Source organism: Mus caroli, unplaced genomic scaffold (genome assembly GCF_978045245.1).
Source record: "Mus caroli unplaced genomic scaffold, Mus_caroli_1 scaffold_3, whole genome shotgun sequence".
Lineage (NCBI taxonomy): Eukaryota > Metazoa > Chordata > Mammalia > Rodentia > Muridae > Mus > Mus caroli.
The window spans coordinates 56895783-56923042 of NW_028227258.1; the positions used below are offsets into that span (position 1 = coordinate 56895783).

The window sequence follows — 27260 nt, forward strand, 5'->3', positions numbered from 1 at the left end:
AAAAGGAAGCAAGTTCTAACACATACTGTAACATAATGAATCTTGAAGACATGCTAAGTGAAATAAGCCAGCAGTAAAATGGCAAACTCTAGGAGTCCACTTATGTGAAGGGGACCCAGGTTTGTCAAATTTATAAAGACAGAAAGAAAAGCGGTGCTTGCTAGACACTGAGGGTGGTGAGTGGAAGGTACTAGACCTCGGTTTTGCAAGATGAAATAAATTCTGTGGATAGGCAGTAGTGAGAACAGCTATAGTTCAGTGTGTACAGTGCAGCTAGACTCTACCTGAAAACTATCAAAGTGGCTGGGCAGGTTTTTGTTATGCATATATATATATATATATATATATATATATATATTTTTTTTTTTTTTACCAGTTTTGAAAAATCAAGGGTAGACAGAGGGGGAAGAAGTAAGGACATACAAGCATGAGTGAAATGGACTTCTGTGAACAGGGTTGTGTGAGCACCTCGGCCAAGCTGGCTGTGAAGAGCCATTTTGCTGGGCCCTTGATTGATCTGTTTTTGTTCATCAGCATCGCCATTGATCTGTGCCTCCTGGCTACCTCCCCATCACTGGACACATTGTTTTTCTTTTCCCTTGATCTCTGCGTGCTGATGATTCCTGAAGGAACTCTCCTTGAGGCCCTCCTTGCCTGCTGGTACCCACTTAGCAAGGCAGCCTTCAGTCTTCGAATCTGATTCTGGGTATGCAAGCTTCCAGTAATTAACATCTCATGCCTGATCTCTCTGCCAGGCTGCATATCTGGAACTGCAGCTGTCTGCTAGACTCCACTCCAGATTGTTTGGCTCAACTGGACTCTCTTTTTCCTCGTTCTGCTGTTCCTGGCTAGAGTGGAAGACACAGATCACTTGAATCTCAGGTGTATAGGACACACACTAGGAATCCTTTTCCCTTTCCCTTTCCCTTTCCCTTTCCCTTCCAGCTCAGATCAACTGTCAGCCCTGTTTGTCATCCCTTCTGTGACCCATATTGCACAGGCATCCTGGTTTCTCCATCTACTGTTTGTACACGACGCCCTTATTTTCTGTGAATCAACATTCACTAGCTACACCCTCCACACCTTCCCTAAGGCTGCTCAGTAAATGTTTCCATCTTCTTCCCCAGAACTCTTGAAACCTCGTGCATTTTGGGAGGTCATACAGGTAATACTAGCAATGAGTTGTGAGGGAAAGTGACATGTGTCACTTTGCTAGAGCACATAAGCCAATATGATATCTGTGTTCTTTTCCCAAGGACATGGTAACTAGAGACATTTGGGATGTTGGCTGCTTTGTCATCTGATGCCTCTGGAGAAATATATGGAGCAGGGCTCCCCTTGCTGATGTGATGGGTGTGAGCCAAGAAGGAGAGAAATACCTTCACCATTTTCAGCCTCTGAGAGCTGAGGGTTGTTAGCACAGCGAACCAGACCTATACTGATGAGTCTTGACCCTGTTGGTTTGTAAAGCTCAAGTTAGACCCAGTGTCCCAGTGGATTCTGCTTGCTTGACCTGATGGGATGATTCTAGAAGGGACAGCGGCCTGCTTAGGCACCAGAGCACTTCTCTCAGCAGTTTGGCTCCCTGTAGAGTGCCAGTAATTGAGATGCAGTTGTGCAGAGATGGATATACCTTCTAGTTGCCTCTCCACAGGCCACCTTCTAAATTAATTAGAAGCTGGAGGTGAGCAGAGAGGACATTCCGTTAAGCCAGAGTGTTCTTTTTAAACTCCCAAGTCTAAGACTCTATTGGACAGTCTGACTCTTCTGGTGGGTGAAAGCACTGTGCCTTCTAGCCAGGAGCGTGACCCATTTCCTCACAGAGGCTTTAGCCTCTGGAAGGGCTCCTGTGGTGCTGAGTGGCAGAGGGACCAGCCAGGCGCCCTGTCCTGAGTGCGCTGTGAGCTGCAGCCTGACAGAAGGTAAGCAGGACCCAGCCTGGTGCGGTGTCCAGGTGTCCCTGGAGCAGAGGGACACCCAATAGCCCTCCTGCCTATCTCTGACTAGGGAAGTGGTTATCTATGTGAAGCAAAGTGTGTGTGTGTGCTGCCTGCTGAATCCCAGCAACAGAAAACGACAAGAGACATGGGCAAGAGACAGAGATTTAATTGAATAAAAACTCCAGGCTGTGACAGGGGTGGGAAGACACAAAGCAGTAATTAACAACATAATTTTTTTAAATGATGATACAATTAATTAACATCCTGGGTAAGTGCAAGGGGGAGGGGAAGCATCTCTCAGCCAAGAAAACACTTCTAAATAAAGAAGAGAACTTGGTGGCTTTAGCAAACCTCTGTGTGCAAATGGCCCTGGTTATCATAACTTCAGCAAAGCTTGCCACCCATAAGGGGTTTCCTGTACCAGGGGAAGTCAACAAAAGAGCCAATTTTGAATTTCAGTTTCTTCTGCATTTATTGTCATTATGTCTCATCTGTGAGGGAAGAGTCCTGGCTAATAAATGGTGAAGCCTATTTATACCATTCATGCTTCAGAGTGAAGAGGACTGGTCTGGCCACCTTTGGTGGGGACTTGGGGGAGGGAACCCAGGAGCTAGGAGCCTTTCTGGAGTGGGCTTCCATGCCTAATGTCCACCGAGGCTGGTGGCGCTAAAGCAGTTGACTTGGGTGGTTGAGAGGGGTGTGGCCATAACCAGGTGCTGTTTTCAGAAACATTTCCAGAAAATGTTCACTTATGGAAAAAGAGTAGTTGGGATATAGAAGCTGTCACAGACAGGCAGCTGCTATCCCATAATTTAGGCAGACCACACCCTTCTATCTGAAATCTTAGAATGGAACATCCCACCTGCCTAAGGGTTTCAGGGTGGCAGCTGGGCATGCATTCGGAGCCCACTTCGGGGAGGGTGACATACTCACTAATGTCTGGACTCCTTATGACCCAGCAAACTCAACTGGTCCCTCCCTAGTCACAGTGCTGTGTGCTGTGACAGTCACTTTAGTGGGGCCCATCTAGAGTCAAGAAACACTTGCTTGCTGAGACTCTTGTCATGACCTTGTGATTTTTCTCTCTCTCAAGTGAACCTCCAAACAGGGTACTGCCTGGTTAGAAAGACTTATCAATTGTAAGATATTTGAAGGGAAAAATCATCTTTACGCACGAGTCGCTAGCCCGAGGCTCATACCAGGTGGAATCTAAATTAATCTACATTTACTAGAAAAGTGGACCGCTTCTCTTGCCACAATATCCTGTTGGCTTATGTCCAACCCAGTCATTCTTCTGACTAGCAAACACTTATGTAAGTTAGGGCAGCAGAGAAACTTGGTGGCTTGACTTAAAATGGCAGTGACTTTATTAAGTAGCTACTCCTACAGCATGGGGCATATGTAAAGAGTAAGACACGAGGTATGCAGATAGCTTTTGTGTTCTTGACCTTCTGTTGTTGAAAGAAGGGATTTTCCAAGCTGACTTGCTTCATGCAAGTCCTACAGTAGCCACGAGTTGGAGTGGAAACTCACTTTCATGTGCTTACAGGGCGTGGTGGGAAGGCCACTGGTCACTCTGTAGAGATGTGCTATTATAAATACAGTCATTCATTTTTGTTTTCTAAACTGAATTTGGCCTAAGATAGAGATCTAATGGAAAAACAAACAAACAAGCAAAGCTCTTCTCACTACGACTAAAACAAACAACACAGAGAATACTTACTAATTTATAGAACTAAAGTTTAAGGTGAGTTATTGTCCCAGAGTCCGTGGGGCTGAGCTAGTCTCTGGCTAACTGGGTTTCAACTAAGAGAAGGCTCTTCATAGACAGGCAGACTCAAAAATGTGGTTCGGATTTCAAAATGACCCATTCAGAAAAGAACGTGTTACCTAGATTTTTCTTTGCTCTGTTTAGGCATTTTAAACAGCTGCTTGCTACGTCGTGGAATTATAAAGCTATGTATAACACAGGAATCCTTCTGGAACATATGTGCCTCCTTTCTTTACAATGAAGGTTATTTTTGAGAACTAAGATCCCGTTGTCAAACAAATGTGATCATTAACTGTGGAGTGTTGGGAAACATATGGCGTGGTTACTTGCAGCAGGATCATTCCTAAGGAAAGTGACTAAGTTCCCACGTGGAGGGAGTCAAAATGTTTCCAGTTGGGGAAAGCCAACAAAGAGGGGAACAGGGGTACTCCTTCAGAGTCACAAACATATCAGAGGCCTCATGATTTCAACACGGGACAAGAAGACCACATCTTGTCTTGTGTCACAGCAGTGAAGAGCTTCCACGAAGAATAATTTGCCTTGGAGAGGTTCCTAAGTTGATGGGTTCCGTTCTTGGAGGGCACTGAAAATACAGCCACGGCTCCATCTTTCTGGTGCATCTCCAGGGGTCAACGTTTGATGGAGGCACAAAATTTCAGAGATTCAGTCTGCTTTTCCCCCAAAGACTGCTATCTTACATTGTATTTCCCAGAACCAGCTTCTGAGCTCTCCATTCTTCAATTTGTATCTCTAATCATTGTGTTTTTATTTCTTTCTCGACAGCAGACCCAAACAAAGTGAAAAACCACAAAAAGCGTCACCTTGGGAGACAGAAAAGACTAAGACAGATCTGATCACACAGGACAGTGTCTGGGCCTTGCCCTGCACAAGAGCAGTTAAGACCACGGGCTGGCAGGCAGTGGCTGCTGCTGCGGCCATCACTGTGACTGCACGAACACTGTGTTTAGAGACTGGAACAAGTGTGGAAATAACATTGCTGAGTCCCATCGGCTCGGCTGTGCAGCTCATGGCGTCGGAGGTGGTTTCGGAGACGGGCATGAGCTCTCACTGTCGAAGCTGGCAGCTCGGCCCTGCCACTGTGGGGACAGAGAAGCCTGGTCATTGATCGCCTGCAGAACTGACATCTCAGACTCACTAGCTCATGCACTGTGCCCACCTCTCCGGGCCTCAGTAAGCTTTCTAGACTTTTGCTGTCAGCCATGCAAAAACATAAGGATACAAGCTTTGTTTGGAATGCTTGGTTTTCTGGAAAGAACTACTGCAGACCCATTTTCAGCTCCTTTTACAATATGTGTGTGTGTGTGTGTGTGTGTGTGTGTGTGTGTGTGTGTGTGTGTGTAATGAGGTGCTATGACTGGACCATTTCTGAGTGTTTCAGCCATTTTTCAAACACTGAAATCAGATTATGTTAGCAGCAAAGAGAGGCAGTGTGTGCCCTTACTGCCAAGAACCTACGATCATGAATTATTAGTAATTTGTCTGGGAGCTGTTAGCACAGGAGAAAAACAACCCTGTTGCTGCTTTGGTTGGGGCTCTCTTCTTCAGTCTTAAGGCTTCCTGTGAGCCATTTGCACCAGCTTGTGAAGGGGTAGGAAGACAAAGTCCAGCCAGGCCCATTCTCTCTATACTCCTCCAATACCTTTCTCCTTCCTCACCTCCTCTCAGTGCCCCTCCCGAGCCCTGTTGAAGTAGATGATGTAATGAGGCATAATGGAGTGGAGGAGCGGGCAGAGGATGATGGACCTGTGCCTGGATCCATTCGACCTTTCTTCAGATGAAAAAGCTAGCCATAGCTAAGTGATGCTTTCTGAGATCTGACCCCATGCATACTCCTGACCTATCTGGGAGTGCTCTAACTTCAAAGTGAGTGGCTGTCCACTGCTCATTCACTGTTTTGTGGGCTGGGTAGAACCATCACCCGAAGGGCTCGGGGGCCGGGGGGGGGGGGCGCTAAGTAGTCAAGATGGCTTTCTAAACCACAAATTCAGCCCCTTTCTGCTTCTCATGAGGGATGGAGCTGAGGGAGCATGCCTTCAGATGACTGCGGAAGTGAATCCAGGAGGACAGCATTCCCCTTCCTCAGCAGTTTCCAGACACAGCTGAGCTGCCTGAGAAGCAGAGCGTCTGTCTTTCAGCATCACCTGCACAGTACAGGGAAACGGCCAAGGAGAACCCACAAGGGCCACCTTCTCATTAGTGCTCCCCGTGCAGGCTCACGGAAGGCTTCTCCAACCAACTGAGGGCTGTAGGTGTGGATGACAGCCATGGCACGCGCCTGACCTGAGCAATCTCAGTGTGTCAGAACTAGAGGTGAATCTGGGACATCACCCAGTGTAACCTTCTTACTCTTCCAAGTAAGCAAACAGAGACACCGCGAAGTCGAGATACAGGCCGTTAGGGGTGGAGCCTGGACCCAGTTGGGTCTCTTCACCTCCTACTCACTGAGCTTTCTACTCCAGCCTGCCACTGTGTGCCACTGTGCTGGCCTGTGACCACCCACTAGGGGAGGAAAGAGACACAGAGTGTGATAGGAAAGCTAAGCTCTTCAGGCACACACCAGGTACTTACTCCTAACTCCAGTGGCTGTGTCTCCGCTTGCAGCATCCACGTGAATGAAATCACAACCGAGGGGTCCCCTGGTGAGATATTTTAGATACATAAATGCCTGGATCTTGAGCCCCCTGAGACTTCTGACTCCAGTGCTTCTTAACCGGAAGGTGACATAAGATGATTCCTTGTGCTTTCATTCAGCGAAACTTCATCTCTCTCCCTTACTACCTCCAGTCAGTACAAGGTAGACAGTCACTGCGGGCTTCTCCCCTGAGTAAACATGCCACTTAAACAATCTGACCCACAGGCTGGGTCAGAACAGAAAACATGAAATGGCTATACCATGTACCCTTGTCCTTTCTCTAACAGCCCAGAGAGCAGTCACACAGAGCGTAACTATCAGGAACAAATGAAGAGGGCTCCCCTCGTAGCCCCTGATGTTTTCCTGTGATGATAAACAAAGGGAAGAGATGGGGTTCATGGGCAATGGGAATGATTCAGCAGGCTTACCAAGGTGGCTCTGAAATAGCAGAGACCCCATCCCAGCACACGTGGGGCTCATTGTTCTGGAGCAGCTGTGACCCTCTCAGGTCCTTTGCTATCCTGAAATGGGTCATGTTCCAGGCGAGATCTCGAAGATCTATGTCAGGTGGTCCGAACATGGCCCTTTGTGAATGATGTACCTTGAACAAGGTCACTGGCCACATCAGCTCTGTGTGCATGGGTAACAATGACACAGAGCACTCAGAGAGAAGGACACTTGCTACAGTTTAATGGATTTTTATTCATGAGAGATCCCAGCAGGGAAAAATACCTTTCCAGTTAATTTGTTTCCCTCAACCTTAATTTTAAACCCCAAACAGTCGAGCGCGTGTGGTGCTCTCTGTTCTCATTAATAAAAAAAGAAATGTCCCATGTGAGTGGGACAAACATGGAGGGCTTCATAGAGATCAGGGCAGTTATCATCCCAAAAGCTGGGATGGTTTCTTTTTTTGTTTGTTTGTTTTGGTTTGGTTTGGTTTTGGTTTTTATGAGACAGGGTTTCTCTGTGTAGCCCTGGCTGTCCTGGAACTCACTTTGTAGACCAGGCTGGCCTCAAACTCAGAGATCTGCCTGCCTCTGCCTCCCAAGTGCTGGGATTAAACGTTTGCGCCACCACGCCTGGTGGGATGGTTTCTTTATGGGTTATTCAAACAAGATCTGAGTTTCAAACTAAATGGAGCCCCTAAGAAGGCAAGGTAGGGGGAGATATAGGAGGAAGGAACCCCAGGGACACAGAATGACTAGGGTCATATTAGCCAGATGAGGTTGTAGTCATGTTTCATAAAGGTACTTAGACTGTAGGTGTTAAGAGGGGCAGTAGAAACCACACGCACGGTTGCATACTGCCCGAAATCCTTAAGTTGCCAAGACAAATGTCATTTCAGCTTCTCCTCACAGAGAAGCAATCTGCCAGCAAGGAGAGAATCAGAGGAGAGCAGGTGGGGGAGGGCCGCGCTCCACGCTGCCAGGTAAAGAAAAAAAGTGAACCCAAAGGATATGAATCAATTTAATCTCTTTTTCGTTTTCCATATACAGTTACTTTCCCGTTACTGTCTCATCAAATATTCATTTTCAAGGGCTTCACACCACTTTATCTTTCTTGCCTTTGTCAGCTGGGCTAGCCGGTTGGAGTTTCTCAAAGAAAAGACCCTTGGAATCAATTATTTGGCTTAATTAGACAGTATTCATCATGATTCCAGGATCAAGGCCCATCACTCCAAGTGGCTTCTTTCATTGTCAGAGGCTGGTAGAAGGGCCTGGAAATGGTGGCCCACTATTTCAGAGTCAACCTTAGAGAAGTGGCCACGGTTCTGCATGTAGGTTCCCGGGCTTGTTTACCACTGAGGGTCAGCAATTGATGAGAAAAGCTGAGATGTGAGTGTCTTATCCTCTCATTTATCAACCAGAAAACCAAGGACCAGAGGAGAGCAGTGAAGTGTCAGAGCCCACCAAAGGTCTCCTAGCTTACATTCCATGTCAAGCCCTCAAAGTACCTGAAACTGGTGAATTTATTTATATGTTTAGTCTATTCTCAAGTGTCTCCATAATATTAAAACAGATGGGGGGCTGGAATTAAGGCATGACAGTCCATCCCTAGGTTGAATCCACATGGACTTTGGTGAGGTGTCAGAGTGGCTTCAGGCTGGCTAGCCATGCCTATTTGTGACCGCAGTAGGGACCTCCATCACACTGTGAGGAGTGACTTCTGGCTGAGAGGGCAGGGCTCTACAAAGGGAGGAGACTGGGCTCACTGAAAAGCCACAGCCACAAGAGTGGAAGGAAAGACCTGAACTGACAGGATCTGTAGCCTCTTTCTAGATCCTTGATACTGCCTCAGGACTTGGGGAGGTAAGCTGACTGACTAGTCCGGCTCCCTGGAAGCCACTATCTCCAACAGATTCCAACACATCTAATCCCATAAGCCTTCATTATTCCTTGGGACAACCCCTCAAACCATGGTGGGAATTGCTGTACCCACTCTGAGAAGGGAAGGGGATCTGCAGGACCTCGGCTGTGCCATGCCTTTTCTGATCAGAGTGGAAAGGGGAGATGCTCTTAAAGGCCATGGTGGCAGAAGAGAGAACTCTGCAGTTTTGTGTTGTTTTCTATTTTTGCACAGTTGTCTAGACTTAGTGGATGTCTGCTAAGAGGAAGGAATCATCATCCAGTTTTCCATGACGGGCTGGATATGAGATACTGAAAATGAAGCTGAAGGCTCGACTGACCACCCCAGCATCCCAACACACTTGAGGAAAAGCAGTCCTGGGGACCACCAAGGTGACAGATCACAGGAGCTTCCATCTGTGGGTTTGGAACAAGTGGGATAGACAATACATATTCCTCAAAGCTGCCATTGAGAGGGGAGTGGTGGGTTCGGGAAAGCAAGCTTGAAGCCCCAGCTTTGTTAGAACGCAGGCCTCCAGCTTTAGTTAGAAGGTGTGACACCTTGACACCATACTCTCTTTCCCAGTGATGGTAAGAGACAATGTGCAGCACAGCCGACTGCGTTCATTGGCTAGCTCATCTAAGAGGTGAAAACCGCCAAGGGGTAGCTGTCTGGAGCCTCGGAGAACTTACTGTTCTAACTGGGATTTCTAGCCAATTCTGATCTCACCCTCTGGGGCTTACTTGTACAGGACTGAGCAGACCAGGGAGTGTTGTGAAAGCTTTTCAAGCCTGGCACAGTGGACTGCTGGGAAGACTTCTTCAAAGTTCTTACTTTTCATTAAGAACATGATATTGCCTTTGAAGTTTGGGCTTTTTCCTTTCCTTTCCTTTCCTTTCCTTTCCTTTCCTTTCCTTTCCTTTCCTTTCCTTTCCTTTCCTTTCCTTTCCTTTCCTTTCCTTTCCTTTCCCTTTCTCTCTTTCTCTCTTTCTTCTCTCTCTCTCTCTCTCTTTCTTTCTTTCTTTCTTTCTTTCTTTCTTCGGACTAGATTCTGTGTAGCCCACATTGACCTCAAACCTGCTATGAAGCTGAAAATGACCTTAAGCTTTGAATCCTCTTGCCAAACACTGGGGTTATAATGTGTGCTGCCACACCTAACATTAGGCAGTACTGGGTTGGACTCAGGATTTCATGCATGCTAGGTCAGGAGTCTACCAAATGAACTACAACATCCCTAGCCTCATCACCATGACTTATAAAATGCTCACAGTCAGGAACTTTTTGCCAGGCAGCATCCATCTCCTTCCTCATTGTATATACTTGTATACCATGTTATACACTAGAGGTTCCCCATGCCCCCTTTCCATAAGAGGCCAAGGACTAAGAGCAGCCGCCTGCCATTCTTCAGCCCACGCCACCATGCAGTAAACATGCCAATGGCCAGGCAACCTCACCCACCTCTTTGAAGGATTTCTTTACCTCCACCAAGGAGTGCCAATGCGCAATGGGCTTTCGTGGGTACGCCAACATCTCATTCCAGTGGTCCCTGCCGAGGCCTTCAGCATTGATCCCCACTCTACAGACTCCTATGATCTCGTTGTGGCCAACTCTGAGGGAGGAAACAAAGGTCTTAGCAGTGGCCATTCAAAATGCTCCCAGAAAGTTGTCTTTTGGGGGTGGGGCTCTGTCTAGTGCATCTAACTCAGAATCGTGTGCTCCGAAACCAGTGTTTATCAGCAGAGTGTTAGCCTGCCAGTGACCCCGAGGCTTTGCCCAACCTCTTAAGTAAAGTAAGAAACTTAAGAAGTGGCTACAGGGGCTGGAGCGATGGCTCAGTGGTTAAGAGTGTGGGCTGCTCTTGCAGAGGATACAGGTTCGGTTCCCAGCACCTACGTTAGGTGGCTCATTGGGGAATCTGGTGCCCTCTGCTGGCCTTCATGGGCACAAACCCACAGAAAGACACATACCTATATGCATATTTTAAAAAGAAACATTAAAAAAAAAAAAGAAGTGGCTACAAAGAAACTTAAAGAAGTGGCTACAAATCTATTTGCAATCTCAGGAAACAGTAGCAGGAGGCCCAACTGGGTATTAAGAGTGTCTCTTCCCTTATTTGACTTGGGAAGCATGTTACAATCTCTCTGGAGATCCCAGCACTTGGAAATAAACCAACCAGCTCTGACCGTCATTTCTCCATACCACTATTGTGTAGGCTGTAGTTTATTCACTCAGCAAGCACACAAATCGTCTCTCAAGTACCTTAGTCAAGCACCTACCATGCCTGAGAAGTTGCATTAAAAACCTAGGGTTGGGATGCTATTGTGTAATTTTTGTATCCTTCAGCTAAAATGACACTTGGAGAAGAGTCATGGCAGGCGGAGTAGCTGAAAATGTTTCTGAGCAAGCCTTCAAAAGGAAGCATCAAAAAAAAGAGAAGAAAAAGGAGAGGACGTAGTGGGGTGGTTATTTGTGGTGATTTTGCAGATCCAGATTATGGGAGGTCTGTGCAATGGGAGCCAGGGATGGTTCCTCAGATGGGCAAGACCAGGAGGAAAGCATCCAGGCAGATGTATCCTGAGTCTGGTGGCTGACTTAGGGTGGAGTGTGATGGAGCTTCATAGCCATCCTGTGGGAGAGGAGATGCTAGAGAGGCATCTTAAAGGGCAGAAGATGGATGGCACTTGGTGGTAAATAGAAGAAAAGAAGTGGCCGGGAATGAGTGCAGGAGGGCTGATAAGCAGTATTACCCCAGGCTGGAAAGGGAAGCTGTAGCTTTTAGTAAGGATGGTCCATACACTTTCTCAAATTCCTATGTCTTTCCTAAGTGGGGTCATATTTGAAGCCAATGGGTCCCAAGCCATGGCTCAAGGGTCCCTATACTGCACTGGAGGAGAGTAACCACATCCCGAGGGACAGGCACCTACCTATCATAGTCCATAACGGAGATGAGCAGGCTCACTTGATCCATGTTTTCTGGGGGGATGTCAAAGATGATGGCCTCATTGTAGACAGGGTTTAGGGTGTTCTTTTTTATGGTCGTTTTCTTCTTTTTCAGCCTCCGTCCATCACACAGTAGGGATACTTTGACATAGGGATCTGTGTCGATGAGGGCGGTGTGAAAAGATAAGAGATTAAACTGATTTTGGATGTTGCAGTTGTTTGGTTGTTTGGTTGGTTTTTGACACCGGTTCTACTCTGTAGCCCAGGCTGGCCTCAAACTCACAACCATCTACCTGTCTTAGCCTTTTCAAGTGCTGAGATGACAGGTGTGAGACATTATTAGACAGATGTTCTTGAATGGCATTTGCCACAGAGAGACGGAGTCCCTGGGCCTACTGCTGCTCATCAGATGGGATCCGTGGGTTAACATAATTAAGTCACCTTGTATTTATGGAGCGAACCTGTCTCCGAGGACGATCCACACTTAATAAACTCGGTCTTTAGCTACCTTTGCATACTTGGGAGGGTGCCTAATGGTGTGTCACTAATAGGAAAACTAGCCCCAATTTAGACAAGACTCTTGTCAACAGTTATGTAGTTCCCAGCCCTAAATCTCAGCTGCACTCTCTTTGGCTGGAGAACTCAAAGAGCACTGGAGCTAACAAAAGCGCTGTTTCTTTTCGTATACAGAATCACTTCCTCTGGAGTCTTGCCAGCTTTTTAACCAAAGGATAAAGGGGGTAAAAATAGGATGTGGTGGGGCCCGGGACCATGTCAGAAGGATACAGCATCAGTCACACTGCTGCTCCTGTCCTCCTGCTAGAAGACATGCTTCTGGGTCCACTGTCCCAGTAATCTCATTTCCATTTGGAATCAGGAAGCAGGGAAGTGGCCCTGCCTGCTGCTTCCCCAGAGGCCATTTCCTGGTCACTTCTGAGCGGTGGAGCAAGAGAACTGTGGCCAGGAGAGTGAGCTAGGTGCCCCCGCCCCCCAGACTCAGGGCAGCTGGCTGACATTTTATTTCTCAGTGGGATCTTGGATTCTCTCCATGCTGCAAAGAGATGTCTTTTTATTAAGCTTCCATGTACCGTCTAATCTTCTCTCCCCTTTAGCTTTCTGAATGGGTAGTTCATGGTCATCTTTCTACCCTGAAATTTTCTACTCATCCAAACAAAGAGACACCTATTATATCTCATAGCACAGGTGTCTCAGTCGCGTCATAATTAGTATTTATGCCGCATTGCTCAGGAAAAAGGACAACTTACAGGCAATAATAGCTTTGAGACTGTGATGTGCTCAGACACCTTCTTGTCCAGAAGCCAGGGCTCATGTGAACCTGTCAGGAGGAATGAGCTAAAGTAGCCCCTCTCCTGGCTCTGTAGTTCTGAGGTACGTGGTAGTGCCTCCTGGATCCCTGAGCACCCACCGGGCCTCGTACTGTTTGGCATCGTGTTGGGGGAAGGGCAGATGAAGGCTACACTTAGAGTAAAAACGAGAGAAGCTATACACTTGAGAGATGAACCCAGCCAAGGTCCAAGCCTTGAGAGCATTCTTACAGACACCCAGTGAGCTACTGACTCACCAGAGTGACAGTGGCAGCTGTGCCGTAGCCACAGGGACACTTGGGTTGATGGAGGAACTGGGGAGACTCCGAGGAATTTAATCAACCTCCTATCTCTGACTATATACTTTCAGGACCCCCCCCACTCAGGGGAGCATTTAGTAAAAAGGAAGGAGTGTTGAGGGTCTGTGTGATATAGCTGTCTGGTTTCCTTCCCCGTGGCTACCCCTTAGGACGACGATGTTCAGATCACCACGGGGAAAAGAGCCAGCCCCCAAACTCATCTTGAATATTCAAGTCTTTCCATCTACATATTGTTTTAGAACATGTCTCTACATTTGCAGCTACTTGTTCCTCTTCTATTCCTGGTCCCAGACACTCCATTCAGAAACACATTTCCATGTAAGGGAAACATAGGCATAGCCACTTGTCCCATGAGCCACTGGGCCAGTGTGTTCTTCTCCAACTCTGTCCATTCCTATAAGGAATATCTGGTCCACATCGTTTGGTGAGATTTCTTTCTGCAGGAGCCAAGCTCTCTCCAGCATCCGAGAGGCTAATCAGAGATCAGAGATGATGCTCCCCAGCATGCTTCGGGGAAATGTTTGTGGCTTTCAGTGGAATGGTGGCCCCAGATGATCTTTGAGGTCTGTTCCTCACTATGATGCCCTCAGTGCCAGGGACCTAAGCCCAGCACTGTATTCCTGCCTCATTGTGTGGGAGCCATCAGAACTCAGCATTTGGAACATACTCTGTTCTAAGAAATGTCATTAATCAGGGTTACTTCACATCTACACTGTAAAATGTTTATCATTGATAGCTCTGTTTTACGGGCAGAAAATGGAGGCTTCGAGAGATTAAATGATTTGCATAGGAACTGATCCCAGGTCAGACTCCAATGCCACTTTTGATCACTAGAGACAGAGCAATATAAATCAGAGGCAGTGAGGACAAAAGGGTTAACCCACACTTTTGTAGCATACTGGTCTTTATATTATTTTTGTGCCATTTTTATTGTTGTGACTCTCAGAAATAGACTTAGATAGTTGATTGTGGGCTAGTTTCGAGCAAAGAGTCTAGGAAGAGCCTCGGGTTTGGAGGTCAGTACAGTTGTACATCTCCTTCCATGCTAGTCCAATGGCAGACCTGTCTGGGCTGAAGGCAGTGAATGACAACCTCAACCTCACAAAGGGACAAGAGAGCATGGGGTGCCCTGGGATGCTGGCTTCTACATCATCGCCTTGGGTTATATGTGTAGGATGTATATAAATTCACTCATTCACTGTTCACGCATTCATTCATTAGTTCATACCTAATGAATGCTTATGGTGTTTCATGTATTGATCCAGAGACTGATGCAAAGGAGGCCCTTGCATTTACAGAATCCAGATTTAACATAAGATTTACCATGAGAGTCCAGACCCAGTGAGGGAAGAGAGAAAGCTGTGAAGGGAGGGGTTAGAACTTAACATCAAAAACAATCCTTTCACACACACCCTCCCAAACCCTCTGATTTACAGCAGCCCCTGTTATTGCCCATGGCTTCACTCGGAATCACACTCCAGCACATCAATTTGATTACAACAGAGAAGACAGTCTTGAGGACTGGGACAGCAAAATCCTATTTCCCTCAGCCGCCTCAAGAGTCCTTAGTGAATTTCTGTCCTCGTGTGCACTTATTTTGGTATTAAAATGAAATCTACATTGGCTGTATTTGGGGGAAGCTGGCTTGCTGTTGCCTGAGAGCTTTTCCTCCATGTCAGCAGAGGTTCCTGATGCTCTCTGCTGCATCCTGATGTGAGCTAGCTGGTGTGTGTGTGTTTGTGTGTGTGTGTATTGGGGGGGAGACCTTGGGGGCCCTCACTGAAGGCTTTGGACTGCTGCAGTGATCACTGCAGCGACTGTTGGAGGCTAAAGCAGGGACTTGAAAATATTTTAAAAAACAAAACAAAACTCAGTTTCCTAGCCCCAAACCCCTTTCTCCATCTTCATGGGGGCAAACCTGGGCCCAGAGGTTTTCAGCTGGGCCACCATCACCATCTTTCCTCTTTTCTGTTATTTTCTCCCGGTACTGAGCCAGGGTTTTTCTCATGCTAAACAAGCACTCTTTCCAGCATGTGCTATGGACCTGGCTCTTGTAGGGAGGGGATCAAACATTTTGTACCATGTCAGACCTGCAGGTTTTTGCAGCTGCCTTCACACAAGCATCTCCCCATGGCTGGGACTGCACTAGATTTCTAATCAGTTGCTGTGGTATTAAGGCCAATGCAGGAGCTTTGCAGAAGCACACACACACACACAGACACATAGACACACACATGCGCGTGCACACATACACCAAATACTTGACTACAAAGGCACTTTGCTCTCCAATGCATTCGCTCCTTTGGCTTAGCATGCAGACTGTTGCTCCAGGCCTGGATGAACCTTCTAACACTGACATTCCAACTCTATATAATTTCTGTAGGAGCTGGGAGGACTATCCTTCCTCCAAGAATAACCCTAATAAGAATCGTATTTACCCAGTACCTACAACTGCGTGGATTGGTGCAGATATTCTGAATCTGACCAGTGGATAGTGTTAACATGCCCACTTTTCAGATTGAAAAAAAAAGCCACTACAGTTTAAATATTGATTATCCCTCAAGGATATTGAAGACTTGGTCCCAGCCTGTGGCATTAGTCAAGGTGGGAACTCTAGGCTCCTGGAGACAGAGATAGTAGGACCTTGGCCCCACACCTTCTCTTCTTGTTTCCTAGCTGACATGAGGGAACAGGCTCCCTTACAGGTGTCCCTGCCATGACATACTGTGCTACCAAAGACCCTCAAACAAGAGGGTCAAATGACTCTGGGATGAAACCTTTGAACCTGTAAGCCAAATAATCTTTCCCTCTTTCAATTCAATTATCGCAGATCTATGCCCGCATAGCGGCAGAGCACCAGTCCAGAAACCACATCTTTACATAGGCAGGAGGTGGCAGAGGTGGAAATCAGATGCAGGCAGTTTGCCTCCTAAGAAGAGTGGCAGTTCTTGCCCTTTCTTCCTGAACATTCTTCTAAATCCTACTGTTTGGACTTCGGGGAGGCCCAGTGCTAACCCCGGAGGTTAGAGAGGTACCTGAGTAGCCGGTGATGTCCATTGCTTTGAGATTGCGACACTTGATCACTGTGAGGGTGAGCCTGCCTGCTGTGGGCAGGTAGCAGAGGGAGAACATGATCTCTCCCAAGTCCACACTTTCCTGCAAAAGAAGCAAATGGGAGAGCAGGTGAGGGGTACTTACAATGGCTCAAAATGTTTGGAACTATAGTGGTGAATGTATTTAAGACCCAAGGGACTGGTGATTACCATGATGCTCCTCCCCCCTCCCTCTCCCACTCCCCCTCCTCCCCCCTTCTCCTCTTCTCCCTCCTCCTTCTCTTCTAAATTTTGAGATCAGTTTGAGGCTGACCTCGAACTTGCTCTGCTCTCCAGCCCATCCTTCTTGCTTCTACTCAGACTCTGGCCCTATCCTTGGTCCTGCTCTGGACACTGGCTCTCTGAGCATCATTGCCTGCAGACCCTTGGTGGTTCATGAGTCCTTGGCCTGTTGCTGACCCTCTGATTTCCTGCCTGTCCAGTCACGTGGTCAGAACACACGTTCCAGTCCCCAGATTGTCCTCCTTCCAGGACATCTGCAACTCTTTTCTGCTCTGTTTCTCAGCGTATTTGTCTTTCACCACCCGGCTGCCTTGGCCTCGGGCTCTGTCTTCCTGTCTAGAAGTAGACGTGCAGAGAATTGATGCCCTGCCGAGGCCGTGCTGCCAACCAGCCAGATGTGCACTGACCGTCCTGTGTTTCATGAGCCGCCTCACATCCAGTTTGTTATCCTCCCTTAAACGTGATGGTTCTTCAGCAATACACACACGCTCTGTTGCCTCTCCTACCCCAGAAGCATCCTGCCGAGGGATCCCTGGAAGCTTGTGAGCAGAAAATGTCCCTTCCTAGAAAGTCATAACATCTTTCTAGAGAGACAGCAAGCACGCCCATCTGTTGTATGAGAGCACCTCACCAGATTGCTTTCTCTGCCTACTTATGGCAGGGGTGGGTGGGGGGATATAGACAGCTTAGAAGTCAAAGACATGGAACTGTCTCCAGAGGTAAGTTAGTGGGAGGAGGAGGTGGAGGGAGAGGAGGCCAGAGTTTGAAGTGGTCCTGATTCCAGATGGGTCCTTCTATGTATTTATTCATCTACCCATTTATTCTGTGAAGAATATCTATTGAGCATCTGATATGTGCTAGGTACTGATTCATAGGGGAGAACAAAGACACAAAATCCCTGCCTTCACAGAGATTACATTTTATTAGGGCCATAGATACTATGTATATAATTTAAAAAGGAAAACAAGGTAGTCGAAAGTATTAAGGGGAAAAGGTTAGGCAGAGAAGGGCTTAATAATGACTGTGGGGAGGTGATACTATTAGAATTTTCAGCTAGGTAAGGACTCCTTGACTACACCCAGCTGTTCATTGGTTAGTTCATTGCTCCTCCTCCTCTTCTTCCTCCTTCTCTCTTCCTCTTCTTTCAGATTTATTTATGTATGTGTTTTGCCACATATTTGCACGTGTGACATGTGTGTGTCTAGTGCCTGTGAAGGTGGGCAGAGGGTGTCAGATACCACTAGAACTGGAGTTACAAATGGTTGTGAGTCACCTCCATGTGGGTGCTAGGAATCACCCAGGTCCTTTGCAAGAACAACCACTAAGCCATCTCTCCAGCCTGGGCTAGTCCATCCTTATTTGCTGAGTGCTTGCTGGAGGCATGTTTCAGGGTAGAATGGATGTAGTCCCCAAATCCATAACATGTACATAGTATATTAAGGCATAACCAGTTCAAAGATAGTGCTAGGATTGCCATCTTTCTCGGGCGTGCCTCTTGTCTTCCTAGACCCTTCCTCAAGGGAAGAAGACACAGAAGCTGCCCTATGCCCTGGCATTGTGGGAACTTTAGAGCTGTTCTCTTCTATGGCCAGGTCCATCTGTGTGGTCAGCGGCACATCTGGATAATACACCATCTCTGACTGAAGGGATGAGATACAAGCAGAAGTATATCTCTCCCGACTTCCCTAACAGAGCTCTGAGTCTGATCCTGCCCAACATTCCAGAAACTGTTCCAGACTCACTAAGTATAATAACGGGAGCCAACGCCATGTGTTGTTCGCTTGTCCACTGAGTCCTGTGCTAACTTTCCTCAGTGAGCCTTAGCCTAGCACTACAGTGTGGGTGCTCCTATTGTGCCTGCCTCACACTGGAGGAAATGAATGTTCCCGATGTTAAGGACTTGCCCGAGGTTGCACGGCTAGCAAGTACTTTAGTGGCAGACATTCATATGTCAATGTCCCTCCTTAGACACCTTCAGCTCTTCCCTAGTTCAGCTCCTGAATCAAGAGGGGCTTTCAGCCGTCGGCTGCTTTCTTATCTCCTCATCTCATTCCTTCTGTGCGCCAACCTCTGCTCTGCATAACTTGTATAGCTTTAGTTCCTTGTGCTAAAACCTTCTCCCTCTTCCCTTTGCTTAGATGATTCCATATCTGATGAATGGTGCATGGGAATTGCTAAGTCACTCCAGTCCCCATGTAGTAACTAACAAAAGGCCTTTTTCATGCTAGATCCCCGCCTTACAAACCACTGTGCTTTGGAGACAGCAAAGAGCACACACAAGCTGCCTCAGATGCCTGCGAGAAAAGATGGTTGCATTTCAGCCAAAAGAATGCTGGCGGGAGGGATTCTCTGTATCCATCCATCTTATGATCAAGGTAGGGCCTTGGGAAGACTTCTGGGAGGCCCTTTAATACGAGATAAAGAAAACGGTTGCTGTCACCATGTTCCCATCTGGTCATGCTGCAGTAGTAGGATGGCTTTTTCATAAGCTACCCCTTTCAGGGAGTCAGAGCGGGTTTGTTGATGTTGGCTTTGGCTACACATCAGGGTAAATGGAGTCTCCTCAAACAGCTCTCAAGGATGGCTCCCTTTTAGGGAGCACTGGCCCAAGGGATCTCCTCTGTTTGCAGGGATGTCCTTTCTCGGGAGACTGTGAAGGCTTTGTGGGTGCTCAGTGTGCGGTGCAGTAGAGAATCCCCAGACCCTGTATCCAGTGGCGACTTTCATTCTCCACTGATGGCCCAGGCAGGAATGGGAACAGGCTCAGAATCCCATCACGATTCAGAAAGGAAAGGAGTCCTGGGGCCAAAGCCCAGTTCCAGGGGCTTCTGCTGTGGCAGCCTGGGTCCTTCTCCCCTGGGCCTGCTGACAAGCTGGCTGCTGTGATTCAGTGGGCTAAGGAGTAATGTTCCACTTCACAGACAGACGACACAGGGCTGGATTATTTGCTAAAGCAAAATAGGTTAACTCTGAGTAAATGGAGAGGTGGGAGGTAAACAGCCAGCCAGCCACTGCCTGAGTTGTCCTACCTGGTAGGCCATGGCTCGCTCCTCTCCCTCTGACCTCTGTCACAGGTTTCTACCCAATTCTATACATCTCACCAGCCTTTTATCCTAATTAGGAGTGCTTGAGACTTTGGCCTTTAATAAAAACCAGGGGTGCCAGGGGATGCAGACCAGCTGGGGCCTTATTGCTTTCATCTCTACCTGGTGTCAGAGGCTGCCTTAGGGCAGACTAGTAATGAGTTCCAGTGAGGGAGAGGTCACTGATGTCCACAAGGTGGCAGAGAGCAGCTCTGCCCCTTCTACCAACCTAGGGGCTGATAGGGCTGGTCTGAGTTCACTAGTAGCCGGTTTGAAATCTTAACTGAGGCTGGGAGGGGGTTGGGTCTGCTACCATGGGAGGGGAAGCAGGAAACTGGCTTCTGGAGACACCTGTCCTAAGTGCAGCATATCTCCCACCCACCAAGGTTTCTGCCCACAATAACAGCAGGCTTCAGACCTCAGGGTCCAGGGTGCCTGGGCAGCAAGATTCTGAGGGAATATTCATTGCAGTGTCGCCTCCATAGGCTCCACAGCAGCTACCTGCCACAGATCATGAAAGCATGTGTTTCTCCTTGATGCACTTAATATAACTCTAGACATGGTAGATGATGGTGGTGGTGGTAAACCCTACAGTATGCTGACCAGGAAAAAAAAAAACAGTGAACCACAAGCCAAAAGAACCAGGTTTTTAGTCCTTCTGCCATGTATAGGTTGTGAGACCTTGATCAAGTCATTTTACATCTCTGAACTCTCTCACTTGTGAAGCAAAAGGATGGTACTTGATGATCTATCCTGCAAGCCATAAAACCTAAGAGTTCACACTGGAGAATCCAATTAATCAGCTGTCACCTGCTGAGATGGTCCAAGGATGCTGAACTAGTTAGTGTCCCTTGACCACCTCAAAGGCCTTAGCAGTCTTGCTTTGCAGTCCAAACACTCTCAATCCAATCCTTCAGCTCTCACAGCTCCTAAATGTTCTGCTGTTCTCCAGAGCTCATGATGCTGCTTTCTAAACAGGCTAGGAGTCCGTCAGTGCCCTGAGTCTGCCTGGGGAATCCAGGCTGAGCAAAGCAAGAATGATGCTTCTCCATCTCTTAGAGACACTTCTAGTCCCTTAGTCATTAAGTAGCTTGTCTGAATTTCTCATCATCAGCAGAGAAGCATCCGCTACACTTTCAGGAGAGCCACGGGAGACCTCAAAGGCTCTTGGAGACACTACCCAGGAAGTGCTGTTAAGTTACTTTGGGCCAAGGGGGCCTGGGAGGGAGGACAGAAGCCAAATTGGCTCGGATGGGTTAAGAAACACGCAGTGAGTAACCCCTCTGCTCAGACCTGCAGTTTAGGGCTGAGGTCCACACATGAATCAGATATGGAGGCTGCACTCTCCAAGCAAGGCTGAGCCCCTTGGTATCTGTGCCTTTTTCTTCACAGCATGGGTCACAACACATAACTTGAACATTAATTTGGGGATGCTGTGATGGATGCTTGTGTTCCTCACCTCTGTAAGCTCTTGGCGAGAAGGAACGGGATCTGGTTTCCCTGATTCCACCTCTCATGCCTAGCCCAGGGCCTGATGGATAGTAGACAAGACTAAGGATTTTGGATCAGGCAGCTCTGGGGCCAAGTTCTAGCTCTGATTCATGAGTAATACAACTTATGCAACCCTTCATAGACTTGGGGCTAATATCCAACCTACCTCCTAGGGTTACTGAAAAGATTAAATAAGGTGATTCATGCAAAACGCTTGGCTTAGTGTTTAGCACAGAGTAAGTGCTCAGTATGGATTCACTGTTGTAATTATTACTATAATAGAAACGTCGTGGTCTCCAGACAGAAACGGAGGAGAGGAAGGCAGTTGGTGCTGCTTTGTGTAATAATGCAGGCACAGTAACAGAGCTGTAGTCCAGATGTGGGAGAGTAGAGAGAGCACTAAACTCAGGCAGAAGTTTCAGGTCAGGCTTCCACAGTGGGGGTGACGTTTGACTTGATCTAGAGAGGTTCTAAAAGGAGTCTGTTAGCAGATGGATGCAAGCAAGACCCTCCAAGCATATGGATCTGCAGGGCATGAAGACACAGTGGGACATGAGACATTCTGTAAAGCAAGGCCAGAGGGTGTGGCAGGGGAGAGGACGGAGACAGCAGCCTCGATGAGGTGGGAACAGGAGCAGGGCCCATCCCTGAGCCTCTTGGCCCATACATGGGCTTTTGCCCTTGATTCTTCAGGTGATGAGAGACTCTACATCTGTCCCTTCTGTCCCAAACTCGGTAGTTACTGTTGCCTTCTCCCCAGACACCACACTAAAGACCACTCCTATCTGGGTCTCTATTCATCTCTCAGCTACTGAGTATGTATAGAGGGTGGGTAGGGAGCAAGACTGTGTGATGGTGAGACATAACTAAACCGGTCTGGGCGATTGCATTGTAGGGGATGCAGACGAAGATAGGCGATGTATCCAAAGGCACGGGGGAGCCTGTGATGTGATCAAAGGTCAGGGAGCGGGGTGAAAGGCGGTAACAAACAAAGTAGCTTTGAAAGCTAAAGAGAAGACAGGAGCCAAGAGTGGAAGAAGACCACTCAGGAAAAAGGCAGCAGGCCAGGAGCTGATGGCCTGGAGCCCAGAGTGGGGATGTGCATGGCTTTGTCCTGGGTGTATCAAGGAGGGAGGAAGAGGCTGGGAGGAGGCTGTGGAGAGATGGAGGAAGTCTTCAGGCATCATCCTCATGAAAAGCAGAGTCCCTGGAGGGATGGAAGCAGGTGGGGGGACCTTTACAGCAGATATGTAAAGAATGGGTGGCCCAAAGAGAAGGGAGAGAGCAGCCCGCAATTCCCACGTGGTCTCATAGAAGCTTTGGCTGCCTCTTCTAGGTCTCCCCAGACCCCCAAACGCATCCCCTTCCCTTGGCACTGTCTTGGTTCTGACCCACACTGTTTCTGGGGCTTCTGCTGCCTTCCCACCCCCTCTGCCCACTCATCAGATCTGTCCTTTCTGGAACCAAGAACATCATTCCTCTTGATGAAAACTCTTCAATGACTCCCCTTTTCACATGTGTCTTGCACACCTGGGCAACTTCTTCTTCAGCTGAAATGATATTCAAAAGCTCAAATACAACAGAAAAACATGGGGTCCAGAGCTTCCACCTTCAGCCTCCAGTGACGTCCTTGGAGCTGCTAGGAGCCAGAGTGAAGACTACTCATCCACAGAATCAAATGGCATCGAGATTCCTCCTTGCTTCCTTGCCAGCCCCCACCATTTTCCTTCCACTACCCGCCCCCCAGTTACCCTACATTCAACCACAAAACCAGAATATTTCTAGAGAATTCACTACATGCCATCCTGTCCTGAGTGTGTATGTCCATCAAGCTCTGTCATCACCCAAAAGCCTCGTGGGATGGGTACCGTCTGTACCCACCCATCTCAGTTATTTATCCTGTTGCATAACGAGGGATCCTAACAAAGGCAACTTAAGGGAGACATGGCAATTTTAGCTCACCGTTCAAGGTGAGCCATCCATCCCGGCAGGGGAGTCATGGCATGAGGCAGCGTATCACATGGCATCCACAGTAAAGAAACAGAGAGCACTGTGTGAGTGCCAGTGCTCAGGTCACTTCATATGGCATCCAGGACCCATGTCCAGGAAGTGGTCCCATTCACAGTTAAGATGTGTGTCTTCCCATATCAATGAACTCAATCAAGACAGTCCCTCCTAGGCATTCCCAGAGGCTGAATAATCCTTCACAGATACACACACACACAAACACACAAACACACAAACACACACACACACACAAACATGCTTCCTACATGGGTACACTGATGTCAAAGGTGATACAAGTGACCCCAGACAGAGCTAGGATGTGAAGCGCAAGAGCCCACACTTTCAGCACTGTACCAAACGGCCTCATCTCCCCTCCTCAAATTTTCCCCAGATCTTCTGTACCTCAATGCTATCACCTTCTTCCCACTGCTTGAAATGAAGCCTCATTGCTTTTGATGACAGCACTTGGCCTTGGGTCATCTTCCCTTCTCTAACCTCTTGGCCTGTTTTGAGGGTGTTTTCTTATGTTAGGGACAAATGTGGCAGTTGCCATAAGAAGAGGCAGGATATATGTAAGATAAAGCTGTAGGATATAATGCCTCCTGGATGACTGGGCTAGTGTCGGGGGAAGTGAACGACACCTAGAACGCCCCACACCCGCATGGCTGGCTTGGCTTCCTGCAGAGAGAGAGAGCCAAGGAGGTGGGAACTCTTTCCCAGGGTGCCAACTGGGGATGCCTGCTGTGAGCACCAGGCCTTGGGGGTGGGAGGGAGTTTGATTCTCTGTGTCCCTCAAGCCTGGGTTTCCAAGGCTCCGACAGCAAAGTGGAGGGTGGCAGAGGTGGGAAGATGGGCCGTTATCTGTTGTGATGCTGGCTCTATTTGCTTGATGTTGGGGCAGGTTCTATTTGTTCAGAATTCCCTGCTTGCTTTTCTCACAAGTGCATTTCTGCCCCAAAGCCCTTGCAGTGTTATGAATAAATGATCATTAGAACAGAGGTGCCTTAAAGGAACTCAATACTCTCACTTCTGCCTCAGTGTGTATGCCAAGAGCTGTGGAGCTGTGGCTGTGGAGGAGCTAATGAGTCATGGGAAGCAGAGCTGCAAGAAGCAAGAGTGAGGTCACCCAGGCTATGCTTGATCTCAGGGGACCCATAGAGAGACAAAAACACATCAGTGGGGGGCAAATATTTGAGTATCTGGACATCCTGAGGGACACCTAGGAAACTCCCTCAGCCTCTCCTTTGAACCTGCCATTGGCAAGAGGTTCAGAGTTCCATACACTTTTGGAGAAGATGTGGGTCAGAATCACACTGGGGAGGCAGCTCTTTTCCTAAGGACTTCAAGAAGGTGAGTGGATGAGGGAGGAGGGATATAGAGCATGGGAGGAAGGGGGCTTGAGGAGAGCACAGTTTGTGGGAGTTCTGGAAGGGGTGGAGGCAATGCCTGCTAAAGCCAGGGTCTTCAGCACAAGATGCTTTGTCCAAGAGAGGCCAGGGCAGGAGGCTTCCCCTCAGATCTGTTCCCATTACCAGTCTTTCATTAATGACATATGGGGGTGGTAGAGAGGAGTAAACAGAAAATTAGTGACTCTAATGATGAGAATCTGTCTTCATTTCTTGCCTGCATGTTGTCCTGCCAGGTGGCTGTCAGACAGCCATCACTTTTCCCAGGGAAGAAGGTGGCATCTCAGCAGTGAGTGATCTCTGTCCCTCACTGGGCTGTGATGACAGGGTCTCTCTGCAGGAGGACAGATGTCCAAGTAGATAGTTCCCCTAGGGTGGCTGGGTGATGTTTCTCCAAACAGTTGCCTGGAGGAGGCGAATAGACAGAGCTCTATTTTGTCTAAGACAAAGGAGCATGCTTGACAGCTTCTCTCCCTCCAGGGTCTCTTTGGAGAATTAGGGCTGGGAACCATGAAGGTTTCGGTTTTTATCAGTTTCCCGTTTCTCTCACTTCAGAACCCTTTGGTCTTGCTGGACCTTCTCTGGTCCCCTTCCTATTTTATGGGCTATTCCTACCTAGCTCCTCTGTGGCTCTTCCTAGAGACTTTGCCTCTTCTCACTGGGTTCTCATCATTACCCAGGCCTGGGATGTCTTCTCCCCTCAGGCATCCATGATGCTAATCCCCATCACCACTGCCATGGCTCCTGGGTTTATGGGTCCTCCAAACATCACTTCTAGGTTCTGGACCAACAATTCTCAATTCTGTAGATCAAGACCCCCTTGAGGGTTGAACAACCCCTTCACAGGGTCACCCAGGACCATCTACATATCAGATATTTACATTATTATTCATAATAGTTATGAAGTAGCAACAAAAATAGTTTATGGTGAGGAACTGTATTAAGGGGTCACAGCCTTAAAAAGGTTAAGAATCACTGCTCTAGGCTGATAGAACTGTCATGGCATTAACTGCATGGCTACTTCACAGAAACCTCAGAATTCACAGATGCTCCAAGCTGAGCTTTCTATCTTTCATTTACATGTTTCCTGCGTTTTCTCTTCATTGGTAAATAGCTCTTCCATCTGCCCCAGTCTCAAGCCAGAAATGAGAAGCTATCCGGAACCCAACTCCTCTTCTTTACATTGAGTTCTTTCCCAAGCTGAGCAAATTCTGTCTCCAAATCTCACCTCAAGTCTCTCTCCTCTCCCCATCTCTTATGCCATAGGAAGCCAAGGCACGTCTACCCGTACCCACCTGACCCCCTTGTTTCCCTTTGTTCCCACCTGGGTGCCAGAATATTCTTCAACATATGAAGAGGATTGCCTCTTTCCTCCTGCTGTGGTTTGAATGTGAAGTGACCCTCATAGTGACCATAGAGTGGTGGCACTCTTTAGGAAGTGCGTGGAACATTTAGGAGGAGGGGACTGGAGGAAGTGTGTTGTTAAAGGGCAAGCATCAAAGGTTATAACCATCGCAGGCTCTCCAGTGGATACCATATAACAAGCAGCTGCTGTCTGCTCTCCCCACCATGAAGCAGCCTGCTACCATGCTTCCCCTGCCACGAAGGGGCATCCGCTCTAACTATAAGCCCGGATAAATGCCTCCTCTCTTGTTTGTATCAGATATTTTGTCACAGCACTAAGAAAAATAACTAGCACACTTTGCATTTGGAGAAATGTTCCAAACGCTTATCAAAGACCTGAAGGGCCTGCATGAATAATGCGAAGTCTTTAGGCCCAGACCCTTTCTTGTTCTTCCCATGCCTCAGGACTTTGCACACTCTATTCCCTCTGGTGTATGCTCTAATGGACAGGGACTTACCAGGATAAGAGAGAGGCAGAACGGTGAAGACAAAGGTCAACTACATACCTACTCTTAGTCTCATGCAAACGCAGAGAATGGCTGCCCCTGACATGTCTTCCCTCCAGCTGTTTCATTGGTCTTATCCTGGTCCTGATTCTATGTTTTATTCACCACCGAATTCCCAGTACTGAGTCAGCATGGTGCCTGGTACATTCCACATGCTGTACCAGTGAGCAAGTCCATATTGCAAGGCTCTGGCCTGGCTAAGAAAGTGACAAAGAACAGTTGATAGTAGGCTGGGGAATGCAGCTCAGCGGTCAGCCACTAGCTTAGCATATGCAAAACTCTGGATTTTTGCTGGTCTCCCCGGGAGTGCGGGATAAGAGAAAGTCACAGGGTGTTCCTCACCAGTGGCATGGTTTCTACATGAAGGTCACTTCAAGAACTAGGAACTTAGGGCTGGGAAAATGGGTCAGTGGGTAAAGGCACTTGCTGTTTAAACCTGATGACCCAAGTAAACTTGGAGCCCAAGTAAAGGTGGAAGGCAAGAGAAATAATTCTACAAAGTTGTCCTCTGGCCTCCACATATACACTATGACATGCACATGCCCATAGACATCATACACAAACACATCTCTCTCTCTCTTTCTCTCTCTGTCTCTGTCTCTGTCTCTCTCTCTCACACACACACACACACACACACTCCAAATGGAAATAGTTTCATTTATTTATTGCTTTGTTGTTGTTGCTGTTGTTGTTGTTTAATGGGCAAGGGATTGATTCCCAAGTGGACTCTGAG

At 47.8% G+C, this 27260-nt stretch overlaps 1 protein-coding gene across 3 annotated transcripts in view; it reads right to left on the reverse strand.

Annotated features, from left to right (window-relative positions):
• Positions 1-2128: 2128 nt before the first annotated feature.
• Positions 2129-27260, reverse strand: part of Syt6 (synaptotagmin 6) — a 59866-nt gene continuing 34734 nt past the window's right edge. For 2 of the 3 annotated variants that reach the window (XM_021158259.3, XM_021158261.3), the window contains exons 4-7: positions 16331-16451; positions 11635-11806; positions 10169-10319; positions 2129-4808 (exon numbers count right to left, since the gene is read on the reverse strand). In XM_021158259.3, coding sequence (XP_021013918.1) covers positions 4737-4808; positions 10169-10319; positions 11635-11806; positions 16331-16451 — 516 coding nt within the window. In that variant the 3' untranslated portion in view covers positions 2129-4736. Of the gene's footprint in view, positions 4809-6300; positions 6369-10168; positions 10320-11634; positions 11807-16330; positions 16452-27260 lie in introns of all 3 variants that reach the window. The other variant, XR_003836155.2, reaches the window with a different exon arrangement.